This window comes from Gopherus evgoodei, chromosome 4 (genome assembly GCF_007399415.2).
Source record: "Gopherus evgoodei ecotype Sinaloan lineage chromosome 4, rGopEvg1_v1.p, whole genome shotgun sequence".
NCBI lineage: Eukaryota > Metazoa > Chordata > Testudines > Testudinidae > Gopherus > Gopherus evgoodei.
Genome location: NC_044325.1, coordinates 92,709,313 through 92,735,654, shown reverse-complemented (window position 1 = coordinate 92,735,654; position 26,342 = coordinate 92,709,313). Strand labels below are relative to the sequence as shown.

General features: G+C 39.9%; 1 protein-coding gene across 2 annotated transcripts; it reads left to right on the top strand.

The window, feature by feature from the left end:
* The first annotated feature begins 280 nt into the window (after window positions 1-280).
* CCDC34 (coiled-coil domain containing 34) lies at window positions 281-24,724 on the top strand. 2 transcript variants are annotated; one of them, XM_030560203.1, is made up of 6 exons: window positions 281-383; window positions 8,364-8,496; window positions 12,090-12,197; window positions 18,891-19,049; window positions 22,135-22,276; window positions 24,188-24,724. In XM_030560203.1, exons 1-6 carry the CDS (start codon window positions 283-285, stop codon window positions 24,400-24,402), a joined length of 858 nt encoding a protein of 285 aa, XP_030416063.1. In that variant the 5' UTR covers window positions 281-282; the 3' UTR covers window positions 24,403-24,724. The 2 variants fall into 2 exon arrangements, with proteins under 2 accessions (XP_030416063.1, XP_030416062.1); XM_030560202.1 differs by lacking the exon at window positions 281-383 and adding an exon at window positions 895-1,295 and having other exon boundaries at window positions 24,188-24,714.
* The last annotated feature ends 1,618 nt before the right edge of the window (window positions 24,725-26,342 follow it).

Here is a 26,342-nt window from a genome sequence, read left to right as displayed (position 1 = left end):
GCTGCGGCTCGGGTAATGAGCCATCTGCTCCGCTGCCAGCTGGGCCCTTCCCGTGTCAGTCACGCCACAGCCCCCTGGCCGCCGTCCCCACTAACCCAACGCCCCAGGGCCGGAGCGACCCGCGTCTGCCCGCCCCGCTGCGCGCCTGCCGGGGGAGGCCGGGCACAAGGCAGTGCCCGCCCGAGGGGGGCGGAAGGGAGGGAAGCGGCGGGAGAAGGGGATTGGCTGGCGGGAAGTGGGGCGGCAGGAGACGTCGCGCAGGGTCGAAGCGTCCCCGTTGCCATGGAACCCGTTGCGGGCGGTGATTGGCGGAACGGGCGGGTGCCCCGGGGGCCGATGGGAGCGCGGAGTCGACGCTGCGAGTTTCAAAGCGGCAGCCCCAGGTAGAGCGGCCCTGTCCTCGCCTCGCGGCTATTAGCGCGGGGGGGGCGCCGATGGGACTAGAGACAGGAGTATGGGCGGGGGGGTGGTTTGGGAGGCCGGGGAAGGCGAAGGTCTGTGGGTTGGAAGCTGGGGGGCTGGGCTAGAGGGGTGGGGGCTGTGGATTGGAAGCTGGGGGAGGGGCTAGATGGGTTGGGGGCTGTGGGTTGAAAGCTGGGGGCGGGGCTAGAGGGGTTGGGGGCTGTGGGTTGGAAGCTGGGGGCGGGGCTAGAGGGGTTGGGGGCTGTGGGTTGAAAGCTGGGGGCGGGGCTAGATGGGTTGGGGGCTGTGGATTGGAAGCTGGGGGAGGGGCTAGATGGGTTGGGGGCTGTGGGTTGGAAGCTGGGAGGCGGGGCTAGAGAGGTGGGGGGGCTTGTGGGTTGGAAGCTGGGAGGCGGGGCTAGAGAGGTGGGGGGGCTTGTGGGTTGGAAGCTGGGAGGCGGGGCTAGAGAGGTGGGGGGGCTTGTGGGTTGGTATCTGGGAGTTGAGGCTAGTGGCTTGTAGAGTAGGAGATAGGAGGATGGAAGGGGTGAGGATTTTGGCTAATGGTGGGGGCCTAGTTTAAGGGCAAGATCCATTGGTGACAGTCCTATGAACAGGCACTGCCCTTATCCTATTAACTTCTCCTGACAGGTATTTACTGCCTTCATGCTCAGTGCTCGGCCCAGGAGTAGTAGGAGGAGGGTTGCCTGCTCCAGCCCTCCATCCCCAACCAGCTCTGAGGATGAGCAGCCTTTGAGCTCCTCTACTTACTCCTTGCTCTCCCCCACTTACCATCAGAGCTTTCGGAGCTGCAGTGTGGAGGAGGATAATAGGGAGGAAACAGCACTATCAGCTAGGGAGCAAAGAACCTTCAAGAGGAATAAACACAATAGGTAATCTGCATGCACTTCCATTCTCTGGCTGTCTGCTATAATAGAAGCAGCTGAGTCCAGTAGGTAGCACCAGGAGCCAATACTCCTGGGGTCTGTTCTCATCTCCATCGCTGATGTGTGAGCTTGCCCTTACGCCTTAAGACAAAACTTTTGAACGTGGGTGTAGAAAGTTAGCCAAATACTTATGTAGTCACCTAATGAAAGCAATCTAACTTTGAGGTAGTGAGAAGTTATCATTTCCATTTTGTTCAGGTCAGTGGGAGTCTCAGGTCCTTGGTATTTCATCTCTGAATATCAGATCACTTCTGTAGCTGCCTAGACAATGGATTTGGGACTGTAAACATCCAATCTTTGGAAATGTTATTAATCTCTATGTGCCTCAGTTTCTTTTTCGGTTAAAGGGGAATGATAATACTTGCCTACTTTTTGAATGTGCTTTGAGAGTTAGAAGATATTTTCTGTCAAATACATAAAACTACTTCCCAACACAGGGATTTGAGGTGTATCAGTTGTACTAGCACTGGCTTCCAGGGTTTTGTACTCCCTATTTCTCATTCTTTAGTTGTTCCCTTTCTTCAAATAATACTTCCCTCCCTATCTGTTTTTCTTTCCTCTCCCCACCCCAGTGGTTGGGAAGGTGAATAATCTGTCACATTCCTCAAAAGGTGGCTGAGAAGACATAACTGCCAGGACACTTTCCAATGAAAAGCATACCAGATCTACACCTTGGCTAAGAATAGGCACAGTTAGCAAGACGCTGGTCAAAATGCGTGTGCTAGACAGTATGGTTCTGTAAAATTTGGGACTCTCTTTCAAATAAATGAGTCTCTTCAGCTCTTATGCATGAGTCTCAAAAGCTTGCTTGGATACCAATAATCATTTTCACTTGAGAGATGAAAATATGAAGTACTTAGCAAGGAAGCATTAAACATCTCATTATTATGAATTTCTGCATAGAACTTTCATCCTACTTTATCTATAAGGTAATGACTCCAGGAAAACTTCTACAGGTTAAAGAGAACTGAGCCAAAAGAATGGCAAACATAGCACTTTACTTGATAAAGCTTGGCCGGGTCCCCCTTCCAGGCATCTTTAGAGCCCTGGGGGAAGTTTTCAGGTCACTGTTTCTCTTTCCATTACCTACCCACCAGCTTGTCCAAGTGCCTCTGTTCCTCAGCCTTCATGTCAAGCTACTGTCTCCTCCTCCATGCTGCCTGAACACCAGCTGGGGGAATACTGAGAGAGGGCAAAAGAAACTGTTCTGTGGGTCTCAGTTCTGATGCCCGTTACTACAGCAATCCCTGTCAGCTGTGAGTGCTGTTGCAGAAAAAGTCCTTGTAGCCAGGTTGTCTGAGCAGCAACCTCTTGTGGCCGGTTAGAGCATGACTCACCCCACTTTGGTTCCCTCAGCATCACCCCTTGCAGATTATGGAGTCTGGTGCCTTAGTCCTCTAGCAATGGCATGCTCAAGCCCTTACCCCTTCTAGGGTGTCAGTCCAAAAACTTAAACCCTAAACTTCAGAATCAGTGTCATCTGTAGGTTTGTTGTAAGGACTCTTGCTTGTCTGCTTCAGACTTGTCTCTGGGCATCTAGTCCCTTTTGGTTGGGTTTTCCTGGGCTTAATCCTCCTATTCACCAAATGGTTCACCTAGGTAGCAAGTTGTCTTAGGCTCTTGGCTGGACCCAGGCTTCCCTTTTCAAAGAAGTAGCACAGTTCTTCTCTCCTTCCTGGTCAGCCCTGGAGTGGCCTATCTCTCCCTCTTTTAGCTCCCCGTTCCATGCCTGATATTAGCTGCAAATATAGCAGGGTGGACTCATCTGGATTCACAAGCTTCTTTAACCCTCTTGTTGCCACAGAGAGTCTCTCTGTATCCTCAACCTCTGCTTGTTAGTGTGGTGGGGAGACATCCCATCACAGTCCCTGCTCGGTCCCAGGCTGGAATATGTTCAGTTAGCTCCCTGGGAATAGAGTGTACTTGGACTAACAGAACTTTTGGATAATTTTGCTGCCAAACTGTAAGAGACTTATACTGAGCATGTACATATGACAATTTTCAGACACTTCCAAGGCCACGAAATTTGGGTGGATTCTCACAGGAACTGCAAAAGGCACCTCTTTAGCCTCGTGCCAACCTGGCTAAATTTCAGATCCCTGCTCCGAAGCATGGTGGCTCTGGAGCTTCTGAATGAAACAGTTAAAAGTCTTTAAACATTGGGAAAATAATTTATTTTTCCCTAATCTCAATTTCTTAAACAGGTGAATCTTTTGTGTTGAAATAAATAAATAAAAAAAGGGGGTGGGGGTCTCATGGGAAATTTCAGCTCAAACAATTAAAGCATGACAAAGTTTTATAAACAACTGAAAACAGGGTCTTATAATGGAGAATGCTAGGCAACCTTAGTTATAGGTGTTACTGCTAGCTCCACCTATGATATTGGGCCACTTACTTTCAGCATGCATCTTGATAGGTTTACTCTGATGTATTGACTTAGTGAATCTGTTAATAAAAGTCACTAAACTTTCTATTAATCAAATTTTTAGTTCTTTTGACTCAATACATATAACTTGAGTTAGGAAGTTAATCTAATATAAATTCTCACTAAGGATTGTGGTGGTTTCAGAACTCCCTGACTTGTTTTTCTTCAGAATAATGCATAGTACTGAATGTTCTGACACAGTGGTTTTCAACCTTCTTTGCATTTGTGGACCCCCACAAAGTTTCAAATGGGGGTGCTGACTCCTTTGGAAATTCAACCTCTGGTCCGTGGACCTCAACCATAGAAGTCTTACATTGTAAACTGGCTGAACAGAATTCAGCTATAAATGTTAGATGTGCTCGGCATGGCATTTGATTCAGTGTGAGTAAGGGCGCTAAACTGTGGGCTTTTATGGTAATGACAGCATTTCCAGGTTTTGACCTGTAGGTGGGGGGTATTCACATACTTTGGATCAGAGAAAATGGAATGCCTTTTCTGGGATCTGAGACTTAATTCATAATCCCCTTCCGTACCCTCAGAGGCCTGCAAACCACAGGTTGAAAACCACTTTCTGTTGCTTCAGAAAGTGATCCTGTGACTTTCTATCGAACTTTTACGTGATACGGACATCGGCAAGCACTATTCAGCTCATCTGTGTCACAAAATCATTAGCTAGTAATGAATCACAGCTGGTAGACAGTACAGAATACAGCATGTTTAGATGGCAATATAAAATAAAAATCATTGAATTTTAAAATTACTGCATCCCTGTTTCAGATTCCATTACATCAATTTGTTTTGTTACAAAGAGTGTTTTTGTTAGATGAGCCTCATGGTTTTCAGGCAAAAGCTCGGTAGTTTGACAGACTACACAACTCAAAATTGCTTTGGGTTTGACACATTAGTGGCTAATGTTTTGGGAATTCTTTATTTGTGAGTCTTAAAGATGGAAAAGACTCTGTCCTTGCCAGCGCAAAAGTGCTTGCCAAACAGTTTTGATCATAAGCAAGAATAAACTTATAAAATTCCAGTTGGTTCATCTGTGAGTTTTCTACTTTTTTTTTTTTTTTAAGACTGTATAGAAACTTCCCTTCTTTCAGCCAGTATGTTTTATCTGGTCTATAATAGTCTAAATATCGCAGATACGGCTTCCACCCCATCTCCTGGGAGACTATGGAGGATTGAAGTCAATAGGTGTATAATTAGGCTAATGCTGAGTACTTTTGAAAGTCCAGTCCTACCAGTATAATGGCTCATGATCAAAATTCAGCCTATAGTTTCCTCTGCTTAACTTGATTTGATTTACTCACAGTAAGTCTCTTTTTCCACCCTGAATAATTTTTGTTTTAGTTATTACACCCTTTAAATACTTATATCTATTTCCCTAATTCACCAAGCTATATGTTTGCTTAATGTTAGTTTTCCTGAAACATAAGAGTGGCCATACTGGGTCAGACCAAAGGTCCATCTAGCCCAGTATCCTTTCTTCTGACAGTGGCCAATGCCAGGTGCCCCAGAGGGAATGAGCAGAACAGGTAATCCCAGCTTCTGTCAAACAGAGGCTAAGGACACTATCCTTGCCCATCCTGGCTAACAGCCATTGATGGACCGTGAACTTATCTAATTCTTTTAAACCCTCTTATAGTCTTGGCCTTCACAACCTCCTCTAGCAAGGAGTTCCACAGATTGACACTACATTGTGTGAAAAAACACTTCCTTTTGTTTGGTTTTTAAACCTGCTGCCTATTAATTTTATATTTGGTGACCCCTAGTTCTTGTGTTACGAGAAGGAGTAAATAACACTTCCTTATTTATTTTCTCTGCACCAGTCATGATTTTATAGACCTCTATCATATTCCCCCCTTAGTCATCTCTTTTCCAAGCTGAGAAGTCCCAGTTTTATTAATCTCTTCTCATATGGAAGCCTTTCTATACCTGTAATCGTTTTTGTTGCCCTTTTCTGAACCTCTTCCAATTCCAATATATATTTTTTGAGATGGGGCGAACACATCTGTACACAGTATTCAAGATCTGGGCATACTATGGATTTATATAGAGGCAATATGATATTTTCTGTCTTTCTTAATGATTCCCAACATTCTGTTTGCTTTTTTGACTGATGCTGCACATTGAGTAGATGTTTTCAGAGAACTATTCACAATGACTCCAAGATCTTTTTCTTGAGTGGTAACAGCTAATTTAGACCCCATCATTTTATATATATAGTTGGGATTATGTTTTCCAATGTGCATTATTTTGCATTTATCAACCTTGAATTTCATCTGCCATTTTGTTGGCCAGTCACCCAGTTTTGTGAGATACTTTTGTAGCTCTTAGCAGTCTGCTCGGGACTTAATTATCTTGTAGTTTTGTATCACCTGCAGATTTTGCCACCTCACTGTTTACTCCTTTTCCCTGGTCATTTATGAATATGTTAAACAGGACTGGGTCCAGTACAAACGCTTGAGTGACATCACTATTTACCTCTCTCCATTCTGAAAACTGACATTTATTCCTACCCTTTGTTTCCTATCTTTTAACCAATTACCAATCCATGAGAGCACCTTCCCTCTTATCCCATGTTAGCTTATTTTGGTTAAGACCCTTGGGTGATGGATCTTGTCAAAGGCTTTCTGAAAATCTAAGTATACTATATCCACTGGATTCCCCCTTGTCCACATGCTTGTTGACCCCCTCAAAGAATTCTAGTAGATTGGTGAGTAATGATTTCCCTTTACAAAAAACATGTTGACTTTTCCCCAACAAATTATGTTCATCTATGTGTCTAACAATTTTTGTTCTTTACTATAGTTTCAGCCAGTTTGTCCGATACTGAATTTAGGCTTATTCACCTGTAATTGCAGGGATCACTTCTGGAGCCTCTTTCAAAAATTGGTGTTGTGTTAGCTATCCTCCAGTCATTTTGATACAGAAGCTGATTTAAATGATCTGCAATTTCACATTTGAATTCCTTCAGAACTCTTGGGTGAATACAATCTGGTCTTGGTGACTTATTACTGTTTAATTTAGTTTAATAATTTTGTTCCAAACTCTCCAATAATGACACCTCAGTTTTGTAGCTCTGTTCTAAACGTCCTCCAGTTTTTCAGTCTTTTTCTGATATTGAGCGCAGTAATGCAGGTGTGGTTTAACCAGAGTCCTGTATTGAAGAATCATCCCTACCACCTTCCACAATTGTTGTGTCTGAACAGAATTTTGTTGGCCTGTTTTTTCCTGCTATATCAAATGACAGCCACTATTGTCCTGGTTTCTTTCACTATGACTCCTCAGGTTTCTTCCTTCAACTGAATAGTTAAATTTTAGATTATTTTCTTCCAATTTTATAAACTTGCATTTTTCAAGTTTATGTTTAATGACTCTGTTCACTTTTTATATTTCTCTGCTCTCACTAAGTTTACAAAAGTTCTCAGTTTAGTATTGTCTATGAATAATTATGTTTACCCTTTTATAGGTTATTAATCGTGATAAATGAGGCAGGATTCTGTTAGATAGGAAGAACAAGTACTGAAGTTGCAGAACATTCAACTCCTTTTATATTGAGAAAGAATGCTATGTTTAAATATACTTTATTTAAATAGAGTACATTGATTTATAATGTTACTATAGCATGCATTTCTGGATGTTCATTATACTAAATCAATGGGACTACTCACAGTAGTAATGTTAAGAATATAGGTATGTGTCTGCAAGACACCAAAGAAATATCCCCACAGCAGTTTATGCCAGGGGTATTTCCATTTTTATTGGCTGAAAGAAGAGAAGTTTCTGTATAACCTAGAAAAATATGTAAACTCACAGATGAGCCCACTGGTATTTTGTAAGTTAGGCTCCATTTTGATCAGAACTAATATACATATATTTTCATTTATGAGCTAGTATGTGTATATGGTGGTATTATCATAAAGGTTTTATTGGCATGAGGTTGGGATGGCTACCTCACTCATGAGTGGGGAAGAAAACATGAATGAGTTTTATCTGGGGCATCCCAAATAAGTTCTAATAAACTATTAGAGGTTTTAGAAAGGATTTTTATTAGGACTGTTTGTGTGTGTCTCTCTCCTCAAAGTTGAGGTGCTTTGATACCATGAAACCAGGATTTGAAGGGACATGAAAATCTGTTACTAGCTGTGAAGGGCTGTGAGATACTGGACTTGTTATTGATGGAATATAGCAAATGTAATTTTAACTCCCTCCTTTTCCCTGATCCATACTTCAGGAGAAGGAAGGAAACACTTGAAAAGGCTTTTTGTTTTCTTGTTAAATGGTAGCTGTTTGAATCTGCTCCATAGTTTGGAACATTAAAATTAGTCCTTAAGAAGATGGGTTAATAGGCAGAGTAAAGTGAGACAATCAAAAGTGCCAAAAAATGAAATTTATCACTTGGGTCTACAGGTTATCACAGAGTGGCAGAAGTAAAGGAGTTTATTTCATGTTGTCATGAATAGCCATGATATAAATATATGTCGTTATTTAATGTCAGTTGCACTGGTTAATTTGGAAATAAATTTGATTTGAAAATAGTAGCCACCAAATATTCTTCCCTTTTCATTTCTCATTTTATAATTCAGTAATGCTGAAAGCTGTAATGTAACAGAAAAGAAAAAGCAGTCATCTCTGGCAGATAATCTTTCACCATGGGAAGAATGGTTCATTTGCAAAGAGAGAGAGCTACGTGTCCGCCTACAAGCCAGAGCTTTAGAGGTGAATATTTCTGAATATTTTCCCTTAGATTTGACAGCAGATTAACAGGCACTGAAATGCAGGATTTTCTATTTATTGTGAAAACAAGATACATTTGTTCTTTATCTTTAATGTCTTTAGACATGCTTAGCTTTTTGTGTTTGGGTAAACCAGTGTGATTCATGTTCCATGCATTTCTCTTTTACTAAATGTTCTGCTTAATTGAAAATGTATATATATTTTGCTTATCCAACTGTCTGGTAATGGTTCAGGTTTAAAGGATTAAACATATTTGTGTAATTGGTACCTTGATTTTCCTCATGGTTACATACATCTGCATGTAAGCAATAAAACACGACAGGGCGTGCGTTGTATATAGGAACGCCAAGGTACGTGGTTAGACATGAGGCATGTTGTTGACAGCCACCTAGGTATGTTGTTATACAACTGTTTGATACCTCTTCCCAGAATATTCACAATAAGTGCTCCCAACCCCAGCATTTCTTTTCCTTTAGCCTTCTGTTGTTTTCTTATAAATAACCTACTCCTGAATAGTAGGACTGTGGCAGAATTAAGTGAGCCTCCTTTTCCTAATTGGGGTGTGTGCAGTCCTGTTCTTTAAGCTATATTAGCATTTACAATCAAGTTGGGGAAGCATAGCATAATGGTTAAAGCAATAGAATCAAATCTGGATTACTGGGTTCATTTCTAATCTGTGCCACTGGCTAGTTGTGTGACCTTGAGCCAAATGTCAACTTCTCTGTGCCATGTTTTCTCCATCTGTAAAGTGAGTATAACATACATCACAGATGGTTTTTAGTGTCTTAACCCATTGGTGTTTGTGAAGTACTTGCAGTCTTCAGATGGAAGGCTAGAGAGAAATGTTTTATGTTGTGTTAAAGGTGAATGGAAAGCTAGAATCACTTAGAACACATTCCTGAGTTTACCAACTTTCCTAACATTGAGCACATATATTTTGGACTTCCTTTTAGAATTTAAGTTGGCACTCATCTCTTCTCCCCACTCCATTTCCTCCCCCTCCTCCTTCCCACTTCGCCTCCCCCCCCAAGAAAGAAAATTGATCCAAGCTAATTTCTGGTGGTATGTGAAAAATGTGATTCATATATAACCTAACTAATCAAGACTGGATCAGAACCAAAGTAGTTTACTTCTATATGCTTGAAACAATGGAATGCTTATATAGTACACAACTTGGAATGTCTCACTCTGTATTTTTAAATGGATTTTAAAAATTAGTGCCATAGTAAAAATAGTTGTCTTTTAAAAATGTATTGTAATATACAGACCATAAAAATTTGTGTTGGGGAAATACTATACAGAAATAGGAGTTTGTAGTATTCTATTTCCCATAATATAAACCAGAGGTTCTCAAACTGGGGGTTGGGACCCCTCAGGGGGTTGTGAGGTTATTACATGAGGGGTTGCAAGCTACACTACGGGATAATTCCGATTTTACATAAACTGGTTTTATAAAACAGATTGTATAAAGTCGAGTGCACGTGGCCACACTAAGCACATTAATTCGGCGGTGTGCGTCCATGGTCCGAGGCTAGCGTCAATTTCTGGAGCGTTGCACTGTGGGTAGCTATTCTGTAGCTATCCCATAGTTCCCATAGTCTCCCCCGCCCCTTGGAATTCTGGGTTGGGAGCCCAGTGGCTGATGGGGCAAAAATCATTGTCGCGGGTGGCTCTGGGTAAATGTCGTCAGTCATTCCTTCCTCTGGGAAAGCAATGGCAGACAATCATTTTGTGCCCTTTTTCCCTGGATTGTCCTGGCAGACGCCATAGCATGGCAACCGTGCAGCCCGTTCAACTTTTTTTTTGTTTGTTTTACAGTCACTGTATGTGTACTGGATGCCGCAGACAGAGGCGATACTCCAGCGCTACACAGCAGCATTCATTTGCTTTTGCATGATAGCAGAGACAGTTACCAGTCGTTCTGTTCCGTCTGCTGCCAGTGTAATTTGGCAATGAGATGACAGTTATCTGTCCTTCTGTGTTGTCTGCTGCTATCATGGATGCCCCTGGCTGATGTCAATCCCTCCTTTATGGTTTCTAAAAATAGTCAGTCCTGCCTAGAATTTGGGGCAAGTGTACTACAGGACCAGTGTATCAGAGAGCACAGCTGCTCCGTGTCAGATCCCGCAGAAATGATGAGCTACAGGCCATTCACGGGGGGTGCCCTTGCAACAACCCCACCTGTTGCTTCCCTCCTCCCCCAACCTTCCTGTGCTACCGTGGCAGTGTCCCCTCCATTTGTGTCATGACGTTATAAAGAATGCAGGAATAAGAAACAGTGACTTGTTAGTGAGATAAAATGAGGGGGAGGCAGCCTCCCCGTGCTGTGACAGTCCAGGCAGGACATTAAGCGGTTCAGGGGAGAGGAGCCCAGCATCCCGCTGCTATGATAGTCCAGGCAGTACAGAATCTTTTCTTTACACCAGAAAGGGAGGGGGCTGATGGAGCTCAGCCCCCAGTGGCTATGATGAAGACTGTTACCAACTGTTCTGTACCATCTACTGGGAATGACCAGGAATCATTCCTTTTTTTACCCAGGCGCCCCTGAGGCCAGCCAGGGGTATTCAGCAGTTATCAAGCATGTACCGTCTGCCACCAGGGAGAGGAGAGGAGCAGATACTGCTCTTCACTGCTGCAGCATTGCGTCTACCAGCAGCATTCAGTAGACATAGGGTGACATTGTAAGAAGTCAAGAAACGATTTCTTTCCCATTTCTTTCATGTGGGGGGAGGAGTAAATTGACGAGCTATTCCCTGAACCACGCCAGACAATGTGTTTGAACCTACAGGCATTGGGAGCTCAGCCAAGAATGCAAATACTTTTCGGAGACTGCTGGGGACTGTGGGACAGCTGGAGTCCTCAGTATCCCCTCCCTCCCTCCATGAGCGTCCATTTGAGTCTCTGGCTTCCCGTTACACTTGTCACGCAGCACTGTGTAGCCTGTAGATTTTTTTTTTCCAAACGCTTTGGCATTTCATCTTCTGTAACGGAGCTCTGATAGAACAGATTTGTTTCCCCATACAGCGATCAGATCCAGTATCTCCCGTACAGTCCATGCTGGAGCTCCTTTTGGATCTGGGACTGCATTGCCACCCGTGCTGATCAGAGCTCCATGCTGGGCAAACAAGAAACGAAAATCAAAATTTCGCGGGGCTTTTCCTGTTTACCTGGCCACTGCATCCGAGTTGAGATTGCTGTCCAGAGCGGTCACAGTGGTGCACTTGTGGGATACCACCTGGAGGCCAATACCGTCGATTTGCTGCCACACTAACCCTAATCCGATACGGTAATACCGATTTCAGCGCTACTTCTCTCGTCGGGGAGGAGTAAAGAAACTGATTTAAAGAGCCCTTTATATCGATATAAAGAGCCTCGTAGTGTGGACGGGTACAGCATTAAATCAGTTTAACGCTGCGAAAATCGGTTTAAACGCATAGTGTAGACCAGGCCTATAAGGTGCCAGAGGACTCTTTTTTCTGCTTTTAATGATTTTGTTAAATCTGACCTTTATGCATTTCAAATTACTTTGGTTTATATTTGAAAATAACTTATGTATGTACATTTGTTTTAATTAGGAAATGAATTTACAACTGGAGAAAAGAAAAGAAAAGCAGGAACTTGAAAGAAAAAAAAAGATTGCTGAAGAGAAGCACAAGGAATGGGTTCAGAAAAAGAATGAAGAGGTAAATACTGTATTAATTCAAAATACTCAAGTATCCAGTTATTTAATTAAATCTGTCCTTTTTACTCAGACTCTTCAAGCATCCATATTTCTTTTTTTAAGTGAACACCCATTTTAATAGGAAACATAAAAAAGCCACACCCTCTGAAGTTCAAGACTGTTCAAAATGTTCTGTGGGTCACTTTTGCTATAATTGATAAGGGAAATTGTATTTGAAAACTCAGAAGACTAATGGCTAGCCTGACTGTTCTGGCACATTATCCTGCTAAGTGTGTCCTACGTTCTGTTCTTCAGTTCAGTCTCTCACTTGCTAAGTGCCTAGGACCCCATTACAAAAGAACTTCGGGAGAACATATGCATTAATTATATGCAATATATGGTGCAGCTAGTAGAGCAGAGCCAAGAAAGATTTAGATAAGAAAATGGCTTTTTTGGTGGCAGTCACATGAGCCTGGAGAAGAGGGGAAATATGAGCACTTGTGGCCATATTACCTAAGGATATAAAGTCACCCTTAAGCCCCCTCTCAGTTTTTTACCAATTTTAATCAGATAAATCATTTTGTCATTCTTTTTTCCTATACTACACTCCAATCAAGGAGAGGCTAAACTACGTTCTCTAGATTTCCTTTCTACGTAGAACCAAGCCATTCAGAGATTGTGGCATTTACAGACAGGTTAAAGTGTCAGATTGTTTGTTTCAACCCAGAGACTAGGCTGATGTCTAACTGCATCAAGATCTGTTATGAGCAGGCCAGTTTAGATTCCTTAGCACAGATTAGGGCTTACTCCACTGGGGCTCAAGTAGCTTCTGTGGCACGCGTGAGAGAGCTCTATGTGGGGCTTGGTCTATATTTTTGTAAGGCATTGAAGTCTGATGCCTCTGTTCTGAAATCTTTTAAATGGACTTTAAACACCCACCAATTTCAATTCTGGTTAGTGCTTGTGAGTCACCAGAAGTAGAATGCATGTTGAGAATGACTGACTAGAAGAAAACGTACTTACCTTACAGTAGCTGTGGCTCTCTCAGATGTGTTGTCAACATACGATACCTGTCCTCTTTTCCTGCTACCATGAAATCTTAGAACATCTGGCTTCTGTATTGGTGAAGGAACTAGTTGGGCCTTGTCCTCTTTATGCCCTCAGTACCGGGCATGAAGGACTCGTGGCATATGTGTGGCCCCAATGGACACTGCTGAACAAAAGATCCTGATCTCAGACACATGGAGCACATACGCTCTAGAAATGGAATATGTGTGTACAACACATCTCAAAGAGCCACAGTTCTGTTTTTTCTTGCATTTTAATGTACAGTACATACACATTTTAATATCAGTTATGATGTTCCAGTTGTGAAATGTAGCACTCTGGTGAAATGGCTAAGAGGTGAAATTTGGAGACTTTTTTTCCTAGCTGGCAGAGAGGATTTTATTTTCTGTTTTAAAACAATATATAATACCTTACTCAATGGAGACTTCTATGCATTCTTAGTCAACTTGTTTTAAATTACCATAGGAAAATAAAGCTACCTTCACCAGTTGGCATGCTTCTGTGTAAACATAATTTGCAATTTTTAGAGGTAGTTAGTGGGTTTAAAAATAATGCTTTATGGCACTGAGCTGTCAAAACGCACTCTGTTCAGTTGTGAAAGATATATTTATATTGACATGAAATTTTGTAGTTCAGTAGGAACAAATGCTTAGTATACACTACTCTTAAGACACTGTGATAAAAGACCTGTGGCATGGGCCATGTCTGGCGTGAGTCAGGTGACTTGGGCTTGCTGGGCTATAAAATTGCAATGTAGACGCTTGGGCTGGAGCCTAGGATTTGAGACCCCCGCTGGGTCTTGGCCAGTGGGAGAGTCTCGAATTCTCCATCAAGCTAAAATGGGTGCTTGTTTTTCTGTCAAGTTAGTATTGAGTCATTTGTGGGCAGACAGTTTATCTATTTAACTTGTGTTGGTTAAGCTGCAGTATGTCTCTACTGCTTGCAAAGTCAAAAGAATACCGATCAAAACACACTAGCCTAACAAAAAAAACCAAAACAGAATACTATTTTGAATCCAGTGGAAACATTTGATTGAAATGGAGACTAGCGTGATCTGTGCTTGTGTGTGTGTGTAACAGACACTCTTTTCCTCTTTGTTTTATTTTCTGATTTATGTATAAAAATACCATGAGGTATTGTGGATTTCCATGTATAATTTATATGCAAATTAGTTATGATTGTACACACTCAACAAGCCATTTCAGTGTTAAAATAGCCTTCACTTTAGGGGGATCTGAATGGCGCAGAAATTGGAAATAGGTTAACAGAGCCATTAAAATCTAATGCTGGTAATTACTACTTTTTGCTATAATCTTTCTTGTTTATATGAGATCTGCATTTCTCTGTCAAGTCCAGTACTGTATATAACCCCAGTCTCACATGGAGCTCTCCAGAGGCAGTACTTAGTGGACATGTGCATTTTTTTTAAGATATTCTTGTTTGCCATCTCATTAGAGAGGCCTAAGACTTGACTGGGTGTGGAAAACAAATTGCTGCCTTATCTCTCCTGGTCAGAGTTGATTTGTGGGGAAACTTGCTTTGCTGTGCAGTTTTTGTGTTTTACCTAATTTTGTTTTTGTAAATAGAGAACTTGAATCTGGCACTTTTCATGGGTCTTAAATTCCCTTTTTAAAAAAAGTTTTTCCTTAATCTTAAAGGATATTAAACTAACTTTTTTCTTCCTGATAATTCTAACAACTTTTAAAGGGGTAAAGTTCACTGGCATAGTGAATAATTTATTTTGGCTTGAAACCAGCGTAGCTCAGACCACTGTTTGTTCAGAACATATTGCACCATCCTTATAAGGAAATGATTAAAACTTGCAGAAGTAAGGCATGTTTTATGAAGTGAATTTAGGACTTAATTTAGTTTCAAGCAAGGATACAGTAAACTTATATAAGTGTGTGTGTGTAAATTGTATTGGCTCCTAAATTGCTTCATTGCTATAATAATTCTGTCAGCTTCTTTCATTCAAGTTTATGCCACTGTTCCTAAATCAACCCCCACTTAAATTGTAACAGTTGATATAATGTATAAAGAAGTCACCGTCCAACATCCAACTTTTAGATTCTTTAAATAGCTTGTAGTAATCTAACAGCTGTGTACACTGTTTATTTCCATTGTTGTTCTATCTGTCAGGACTATTGGGAGGATTTAGTGATTTGTGTGTTGAAGATGAAAAGCACTCCATAAGTGCAGAAACTCTGTTCTTTGTGACTTGCTACAGTGTCAGTGTAGACACTATATTGTTTACATTGATTATTGCTGCCTTTTAGAAACTGCCCCACACTGGAAGTTAAATTGGTGCAAGCGCTCCTGGTGAGGATGCACATTGCTGACACAGGAGCATAGTGTGGATCTGTAAAACCGTTCAATTACAGTGGTGGCTGTACATCAATGTAACTTAAGTCAACTAAATTTTGTAGTGTTGACTTGCCCTTAGTTTTAATTATACCACCATTCTAAGTTATGGTAGGTGTAGAGAATCTATCGTGGTTTTTTTATTTTTATCTTTTAATACAACTACTTAAAAATAACTGAACTTCCAAATATTGAATGTTTGACTGTACCCAAATAGAATAATTACTGTTGTTACTTTGCAAATCATAAATGTAGCACTTAACAACATGAGATGTAAACATTTTTATCAGTATAGCAATCTTAAAACTGTAACTTATTTATTATCAAATGCAAGAATCCACATTAATGAAACATTAAGCTACTGCACTTATACATCTCACCCGAAAGACCAAGCAATGCATTCTCCCTTAACACCATAGATTTTTTTTTTTTAGTGAAAGAAATTAAACTAAATAGAAAATGTAAATTCAAGTTCCAACAGCAACAATAATTTTGATTATTGTATCTTGAATATTTTATAATGGAGTAATGGGTTATATTATCAAAAACTCTGAATAGAAAACATAAATGAGCTAAAGAGCTGAGCTAACATTGCTGGTAATAACTTAAATCATTTTTGCATTTTCTGAGTTGTAATTTTTTACTAATCAACTGTAATGGTGCAGTTACATAGGGTGGGTTTTTGTGTAAGAGATTTATTTTCTTGCTCTTCTTTTTAAACAGAGGGAGGAAATAAATAATAGTATTTAAATGGTCCCATTTAAGCGTTGAAGTTCTCACTGTATTTGGGGTGAATGAGGTGTCAGTGTTAGTCAGTGACTGGATCTTTACACAAGAAAAAGAAACTAATCAAATATAAAAGCCTAGAATTAGCAAAATATTATGGAATAATGCAAAAATGGCAGAAATGCTAAAACTGCAGGATCTACATTTTTCTTCTTGCTCACTTTCAATTTTCTCCTATTTCTGTAAGCTTTTTTTATGGCAGGATTTCTTGGGGGTAGATCTTGCTCTGTCATTCAGTGAGACTCTTTCAGTCAGATTGTCTCAGGAGCAGTATCATAGAATACCAGGGTCGAAAGGGACCTCAGGAGGTCATCTAGTCCAACCCAGTGCTCAAAGCAGGACCGATCCGCAGCCAGATTTTTACCCCAGTTCCCTAAATGGACCCCTCAAGGATTGAACTCTCAACCCTGGGTTTAGCACGCCAGTGCTCAAACCATTGTGCATCACTCTATACTTGAGACCTCTTGTGCAGCCACGTAGAGAGAATGAGAAGGTGAGATCATGTATAGGACAGAGCATTGTGGGATTTGCTAAAGCTGAAAGCTTAGCAATTAGCTACTGACAATCTCAGAAGTGATATTTTAAATAGTTTTTAACTTCTTTGAGGTGGCCTCTGTATTTTCAAACTGGGATCAATAGTGTGTGTCTGGAACATTTTACAAAGCACTCTCTTGGGGGGCAGTATTATTAATGTTTATAACACTGAACTTTCCAGTCCTTATTGTTACATAAGTGAGGTGCAGCGCTAACCACTTCAGATCCTTTCTTACTTCCATAGACAGTGTAATAACTGCAAGCAGTACTCAGGTCTGAATTGGTCAGACTTTATCTAGATCTCTGTAGATTGATTTTAATTAATTTCTAATGGTGTTCATTTTTAGTGTTAGGATAGTTTTTAGGTACTTTTTGATAGTCATCATCTTTGGGTGGAGGGGAGTTTAAGGTGTGTGAGATGCTAGGTTTTATGGGGACTCTGTTATGGTGGTGCTCAGCTGGGAGCAGAGGAAGGGATTTTAGAAATGCACCATCTCCTCTGGGATTTTCTGGGTCTGACACCCACACCAAATACCTTCCCCCCCCGCCCCCCCCAGCAGTTTGAACAGACACAAAACAGAATCAAAGGGAACTGTGACAAGAATCTGGCAACATCAAGTATAAACAAGTTATATATTTCCTCTGTTTCTTGTCATACTATGTATTTACTTGTAAATGAAAAGTTTCTGTTTAAATACGTTGGAGCTAGACTTTGTTGATGCATATTGACTCACAGCAGTACACTTTTAATCAGGTGTTTAATCAGATACTTATGCAACATAAAGCATTCAGTAATTGATATGCTTTCATTAGTTAATTTCATGCCATCTTGCACAGTACTCTTCTGGGATGAGTGAGAGTCAATGTTTACGGCAATAAGATGGGGAAAGTAGATGGCCTGTCCTTGGGGCTAGTGCTTCATGTGTAAAGCTGATTGTATGAAGTCAGCCACTGAAGAGTTTGGAGGCTAGTACTGCCTTTGTGGCACTTGGCATTCATTTTCAGTGGGGGAACCTGTTAAATCTTGTACAATGGCTCATGGCCTCTTTAGCAAGTAGTTTCTTAATTATTTCTTTATCACCCATCAGTGTTAACCTCCCAAATCAGCAGACTTTAAGGGGAGGTGGGAAGGGAGTAAAAATCCAGTAAAAATATTTCCAGAGAAGGAGAATTACAAGGGAAGTAAATTTCCCTTCACTTGTTTCATACATGGATACTTTTAAGGTTAATCAGTCTGATCTTCAGTTTACAGACCAAAGAATGCCCCTCTTATTATTATTTTATATATAATTTTTTTAAATCATGATCCCTCAGAAGGAATGTAGATTTCTTATGAGTTGTCAATCTGGTTCACAAGTAAATTTTGTATATGAAAAATCATGTAGTGTCTTGAAATATCAATCTGGTTCTCATTAGAGCCATGTTTTTAAAAAAGAAATTAGATGTTCACATCAGTTCACACTGCTGGCATTTCAGGTTCAAACAAACCTCTGTGGCTTCCAGCCAAAATGGTAAAGTTTAACCTGGGTTCCACCCAAAATCATAGATTTGGGTCTAGGAGATTCACTGATAAAGTTGCTACTTCATTAATAACTATTACACAATTTTAAAGAATTGTGCCATTTAATTTTGTTTCCCAGTGTGATGTTATGTTTGGAATATGTGTCTTATTTGTTTAGTTTTCTTTTATAGTAAACAAAATATTACAGTGAGTGGTGAAGTTGAAGTTGGATGTCACTTGTATTTTATGCTAACCTTATGCTTTCACACTGTTTTATCTCCAAAAGGTGATGTCCAGCTGCTTTTTCTCAAACCACTGTTGCAACAGTGATATCTCCAGCTTGTACCAATTCTGCCTGGAGTTCATTCTTACACAGTTATTATAATGAAAAGTGGTTAGCTAAGGCACCAATAGTGACCTTTTGAAAATACTGAAAAGACTGTTTCTTTGACCTGTTTTGTGTAGGAAAGAAGGGAAAAGGAACGAAAGCTCATCAAAAAAATGGCAGAAAAAGCAGCGAGAGATCTAGAGAGAATCCAGTTGCAGGAAAAAGCTAAAGGAAAGTATAAAGAATGGCTAAAGAAGAAAAGAGCTGAAGAGTCCGAGAAGAAGAAGAAAGAGGAGGTAGAAATCATTCATCATCTTTGATACCAGCTTGTCAGGCCACCCTATTATACATGAACTAGTCTTGTTTTGATTAAATTAACATAGTAAAAAAAATTATGTATATATGCATACACACTATGGAAGCCCTCCTTGTGGTTCCATACTTAAGATTGAGATGAGTTTCAGTTTAAAGCAGGAATTTAACTAATTGAATACAGAATATTCCTAAAATTACAGCACTTAATCTTGGGCACTGAATGAATTTTCAGGGAATTTATAAAGCTGTTAATTAGGTGACTTAAATGTAAAAAAAAATTGGTTCTTTTTAAGAAATTTTATAGCCTGTGTCAGATCATTTTATGACCTGAATGATCTTAATAATTCAGCCCCATCCAACTTCCCACATAATTAAAACTCATTGAAATCTTGTGAATTGGCTAAGTTTCAATACTTTTTTAATTTTTTTAAAGGATAAGTGGTCATTTTCTTGCCACTCTTTGTAACTGAAAATTTCTCCTTCAGCAGGGCCTGCTAAATGTTGTTCTACAGAAAATTCCACAAAGAAATGCCCTCTTTCAAAAAGTCTACAATCTCCTATTGTTCTCACTGGGAGCAATGCAACTGAGCGGTCACTATCTTTATTAAAAAAACAACAGCAGCAAAACAAACACAAAAAAGACCCTCTTTTGAAATGGCCACTATCTCCAGTTGTTCCCAGTGGGAATGAAGTCAAGCTGCCTTCAAGGAAGGTGGTGGCACCCTATGCTTTCAGGGACAACAGTCTCCTTGAGTATGTCCTAAGGCTGGCAGATCTTTGTGGTTCTCTCATTTTTAATCAGGTGCAAAGCTACAGACTGCAAGTACCAGCAAATAGCTATCTAGTCTGATCCACTGATATGCTTTTTATTTTTTGGGGGAGATTTTTACAACTATTTCAGAGCCAAATACTTTTGAAAACTTGGAATATTCTCGTTATTCTTTTAGTGATTTACTGGATTGACATCAGAGATACTTGAGAAAACTGAGAGCTGATAGCAAAAAGAAGAAAAATAATTTGTTTATAAAAATTTAATTTATACTTAAACAAAAGGCACTTGATTTAATGAGTACAGTGGATTTTTTATTATAACAAACTTGTAAACTCTACCTACCAAGCAATTTCTTCTAGACCTATTTATGGCAGCAACCTATGTAGCTGCGGGTGAGATTCTTAGTGGCTTAGCACAGAGGCACAGCACAGAACTTGTAGGAAGCCACCTTTGCACCTCCTAATCCTGGACTTCTCCAGGTGTTAGAGAGGACCGTGGAGTAACTTAAATATTGCTGGGAGCTGATCTAAGTTTGGGAGCCTGTCTGAGCCACAATACTATTCAGAATATTTGTGGTGCTGTGAGTTGTGCCCCTCATGTTAGGATTTGTAGAAGGGTCCTGAGAAGGTACTGTACATATTCGTTCATTAGCCTGTTTGTTTATATGCCGACACTCTTCCCCCCCACCTCCCCGATGGTTAGGTTAAAATAGCAAAAACTGTATGACTCTTTCAGTAGCCAGCCCTATATTTCAGGGGTTGGCAAACTTTGGCTTCCGGCCATCAGGGTGATCCACTGGCGGGTCAGGACATTTTGTTTACCTGGAGTGTCTGTAGGCACGGAGCCCCTCAGCTCCCTGTGGTTGCAGTTCCTGCAGCTCCCATTGGTTTGGAACAGCGAACTGCAGCCACAGGGAGCTGAGGGGCTCCGTGCTGGCAGACGCTCCAGGTAAACAAAACAACAATGTATTAGATATTCAATGATTCCATAGAGTTGAAAATCATTAAATTTTGGTGTAGACCCATTTATAGGCCGACCCCTGCTCTTCGATGCATCACTTTTTTACCAAAAATGTTCAGCTTTTGAATGAGTATATATGGTGGTTTTATGGCTTTCTTCTACAATACCTATGCTGGGAGGAATCCTCCCCCAACTGCTTATAGGCTTTTAAGATCTCTTTACACTGCTCAACCCTTTTACCCAGTGTAAAGGAATTGAAGGAAGGTAAGGATCTCACTCTGGATCACTTGATGGTAAATAGCAACAAAGAGTCTTGTGACACCTTAAAGACTAACAGATGTATTGGAGCATAACCTTTCATGAGTGAATACCCACTTCGTCAGACGAAAAGCTCACCCATGAAAGCTTATGCTCCAATACATCTGTTAGTCTTTAAGGTGCCACAGGACTCTTAGTCTGGATCTGTAAAAAGCAACAAACACGGCTACCCCTCTGATACTTGATGGTAAATGTTTCCATTCTTTAAAATATTAGAGTGAAGATTTGCTCATTGCCTTTGGGGTGGACAAATATAGGCAATCCACTTGCAGTACTGCTTTGTTTACTGTTGTATCTTGGTCATCGGTGAATCCAGACTGAATAGTAATTTGATACTAAATAATTTTAAATATTAGAGACTTCTAATTGGATGGGCATACAAGGCCTAGGTCTCATTTTAAATTATTTTATGCAGCTAAAGGATGGAGCAAATTAGTCTTTCTACCACAGTGAGCCTTGATGGATGGCATATTTTCCCCCTTTGCACTTGCCCATCCCAAATGATATCCATGGACAATGATTTATTAGCAGTTGCATAGAAATAGTAGTGTTTGTGTGTATGTGCATATTCATTCAATGATAAAGTTTATTTTTGGACAACAGTCCTAAAGCAGACATGTTCCATAGGTTTCACTTGCACAAAAGCTACTTAACATTGGCCATATCATTTGGGAAATTATCATTTTTTCAGTCTCTGAACCTTAGGGTATTTGCTTGTTGAGTGTGCTATGGCAAAAGAATACACAACAGAGATCTTTCTACACAACAATGACAGTTTTATCCTGAATGTGGTTAAGTAGCAAACACTTGTCATGATTTGCAACAGCATCAAATACATATAACTTCATTAGCCTAAAAATGCAAAACCTTATAAAAGCGGAGTGATCTGTTACAAGTAGCTGCTGAACATTAGGATAGAAGTTTGGTTGTAGGGAAATCACTTGTAGTAGATAAGAACTTTTGCATATTTTGTACAGAACTCTGTCTCCGGACATTTTATTTTTCTTCACTTTTAGGAAAAGGAACAAAAAAGGGTAGCTGAATTACAGGAGAAGAAAGAGAAATCAGAGAAGATCTTTAGAGAGTGGCTGCAGAATGCTAGAAATAAGCCCCGTCCAGTTTTACATGGTTATGGCTATACCAATGGGAAACTTTCAGGTTTGTACTTGTATTAGACACATACCAGGATGTCTGTTTAAATATTGTGGCAATCTCAGGCTTCATGGTGCCTTTTTTCCAGTTTATTTAAATTTAATTTGACATTCTCATCCTGAATCTAATATTGTCACATTAGTGAGTAGATAACAGATACAATATATTACAGATATATTGCAAATGTAATAACTTTTTGCACTATGAGGGCTATATTGAAATATACATTTTATACTCCATTATTATTAGGCAACAAGGATCTTGTGGGGTTTTTTTTATTCTGCATTTTCATCCACTTTGGACAGTGAAATTCAGTGATGTCGTGAGAGATGGAGAAAGGAGAAGAGGGTGGTACACAGGTATAATTAGGGGCAATGGGATGAAAATCAGAAAAGAAAAGTTTGAGGCTTATTATTGAGAGAACCTTCTTGATGGTACCCCTTTGTGCCCACTTCATGGTCCCTAAATGGACTGTGAGGCATAGAGTGACATCACCACAGTCCAGCATGCTCTGCTGGGCAAATATCCTGTGTGGACACCCTCCCAAAGTTAATGTTGCAAAAAGCAGCTTAATGTTCTCTCTGCATATGCAGTCTTCTCAGAGAAGGGTGTTTTGTGGAGGTAGTGGAGCCAGATGGAATATAACTCCTAAAGTAGGCCTGGCAGAAACCTGACAGGACATCCCCATGCAGAGCGAGCCCTCCTTTCCATGTGGATCTCCAAACTTGGAGCCACGCTCTTGTCCACCTCCACCGCCCTATTCTTCATTCTCTTCCTGCTCTGAGGGACGTATAAGAGAAATGTCCATGATAATCACAACATAGAGTTTCCTGGGCCTCCGTCTTCAGTTTCTGTGAGGTTGTAGGGGTGAGAGGAAGGACAAAATGGAAAACTATTACAAATAGGCATGTTGTATTATAAATGTGAGGCCTTAATGGATATTGAATATATACTTTAATTAATTTTTTGCATTTTTCCTTAAATTATAAATCACTGATAATATATACATTTAAAACCTTAAAATATTTTTTTGACAGGAGACTACCAATCCCTAAGATCTGAACACAAAACAGCTCTCACACCAGGCACACAATCAGTTGCTCTTTTGGTTAGGTCTGATTATAGATGGTAATACATACTGCTTTCAAGCTTTGTGTTGGAACCTCATAACTTGCTGACAGCTACCATCCCTTGTCTAAGTGATTTATTAAAAATAATTCTATACCCAGTTTAGTTCACACAATAGAATATTTTCCAGACCTTGTTTTGACCACCCTGGTAAAGTATGTGTTGAAATTTCATTACAAAGTGGCTTGCCATTGCCAGGGTAGTACATTCCTGCTGTCATGGTTTAGGCTTCATGGTTTGGCATATAGATCATTAATTGCAGATAGTGAATGTGTTTTCCCTTGTTTGAAGAAGGGTAACAATTAAGCTAAGATTGGAATAGAAATGTGAATGCCAGAGACAAGGTTGTGGGAAACAACACTTACAAATTAAGTTTTGAAAATAATACCAAATGGTAACTTCCTAACTGTGTACATGCTCCTTTAATGTTTGCCTTGACAAGCATTGTTCTTGTTACACAGTATTTGACATATTTATGTTGCTGTTCTTTAAAAAATACAAATGAGGGATGTACTGACTGGGTGAATACAGGGGTGGATGACTTATAGCCATCAGTAGAGACTGATAAATTGTGCTAAACAGTTACATGCCATGTCCCATTAAAGATCTTAAAGCTATTCTAAATGATGGTGTTTATAATCAAGTTATTTAATTTAGCCCAAGAATGAATTGCTAGTCAGGAAATTCTCCAAGTTAATCAAAAAATTATTTGGTACACTTCAATTTTTTATTGTGTTTTCAGTATAAATATTTCTTCTTTTTCTAATTGTTTGTTTCCTAAATATTTAGGATATCCTGGAAGAAATTCATATCCAGCTCCAGCCTATTGTAACCCTATTCCCTGGAAACCAATTCATGTGCCACCTCCTAAGGAAGACAAGAATGTTACAGTGAAAAAAAATAAGAGACCTATATCCAGTCAGTCATACAGGTCCTCATCTATGGTAATCCATAAACCCAAGAACAATCTTTGTATTGGATCATTGCGCAGAAAACAAAGATAACATTTTTATTAGCTTAATTTAACTAGGTTTTAAAGTACAAAAGTTATTTCTTGGTTAAGTGTTTCTTTAAATGTTAAAAAAATAGTGTTGAAAGACAAAATTTTATCATCTTTTAACAGTTGTGATTGTTTAATGTTAGCTAAGGAATATCTTTTCCAAAGACTTTTTAACTCAGTTATTTTAACACTTAGAAAATTATCTTTTTTAAATATGTGAACCAGTTTTTTTAGTCACTTAAGTGACCTTTATGTTTGTTTAAAATTTTTGTATATGTAATCAGTTATATTGCAACCACTCCTTGATATCAATAAAACATTAGTGATTAATTTTTGTGATTATTCAAAGGGATGTGATGTTTTGTTCTGTTTTTTAAATGTGTTTTCAGTGGTTATTTGGGCTATTATGCTCATCATTTTAAACATGCCAGGTGCAGCAAATTTTGACAGGTGTTTTTGGGGGGAGGGGGAGGGCGGGGAATGGAACGAAACTTCATTTCCCAGACTCAAAAACTTTATGCTACAGTAAGAAATATACCAGTACTTATTTACAAAATAAACAGTAAGTATTACAGAACCAACATGGGACCCAGTATACACATTTTCTGGTTAACAAAACACTGAATGTATTATATAAATTATACTTATCTAGAATCTTTGCTTGATTGCCAAAAATAAAATGATCATGCTACCCCAACATAATTATTCTGCTCTTTTAAAGTAAAATTATACTTTGTGCATAGTAATTGTAGGAGTAGTAGTCAACTTCAGCCCAAGACCCGGAGCGGAAGAAGCTCCAGGGGCCCGGGCTCCGTGAGAGTTTTCCGGGGTCCCTGGAGCGAGTGAAGGACCCCGCTCCAGGGGCCTCGAAAAACTCTTGTGAGGGCCTGGGGCAAATTGCCCCACTTGTCCCCTAACCCCCAGGCAGCCCTGATTTGCATTACTGTAACATCTGGAGGATCAGGGCCCCCTTGTGCTAGGCACTGTACACATGGTACGAGCCTGTCCTTGCCCTGAGGGTTTATCATCTAAATTGACAAACCAGATAAAAGGTAGGAAACAAAGGCTCAAGTAGGTGAAGTGATTTATCAAATGTCAGACAGAGTCCCAGCCCAGACTTCTGTCCACTAGACCAGGGGTTCCCAAACTGTGATACATGTACCTCGGGGGGGGGGGGGGTGTATGTGAGAGAGAGTGTGTAATGGTGGATTTTATTTATATTTATATTTATTTTTTTATTTATACTCAGACAAAGCTTTAAAACTGTTGTATAAAATATGGTAGTTAATTTACTTCAAGATGTGCCAATGAGAACACAGTGATGCTGACTAGAGCCCTCACCTACAATCACCATAAAAAGCAGGTTCAGTTGCCCACTAGCTGTCCAGTCTAACTGATCTCAGAACTTATGGGTTTTTTTTCGCTTGTGTACATCACACTAGAACTACATCTGTATGTAACAGTGAAATATGAACAGATTGCTGAAGACAGGTAGTGTTAAGAAGAACACACAAAGTATCAGTGATGAGAAGGGTAAGGGTACACAGGCAGCTGATAGATCTAGATGGGGATATGCAATAAGAAAAGTTTGGGAACCTCTGCACTAGACTATCCTGCTTCCCAATAATTTTTCGAAAAATGAAATGTTTCCTTATCATAAGTCAGCAGCAGTTTATTTTATCGACTCAATTTTTAACCAGGCAGCTAAAAGTAACATGCCTCTAAGATTTTAAAAATTCTGCTTCCTTTGTGTAACAGCTTTATTAATATCAATACAGATCTATGACTAAACTTAATATTTTTCAACAGGCCAGCTTGTGAGCACATTGGGCCTGATTTTCCAAATTTAAGTGTGTGAGTCCACAGACAACAATGGTGTTATACTAGTGCAAAGCTAGTGTGAGGGGTGAATCAGGCATAATGTATGGGAGTTCTGTAAAACTG

Coding starts and splice junctions, on each gene's coding strand:
- CCDC34 (XM_030560202.1), top strand. CDS start 1,069: ATGCTCAGTGCTCGGCCCAGGAGTAGTAGGAGGAGGGTTGCCTGCTCC. Junction 1,296..8,363: donor AAGAGGAATAAACACAATAG/GTAATCTGCATG, acceptor TTTATAATTCAG/TAATGCTGAAAGCTGTAATG. Junction 12,198..18,890: donor TTCAGAAAAAGAATGAAGAG/GTAAATACTGTA, acceptor TGTTTTGTGTAG/GAAAGAAGGGAAAAGGAACG.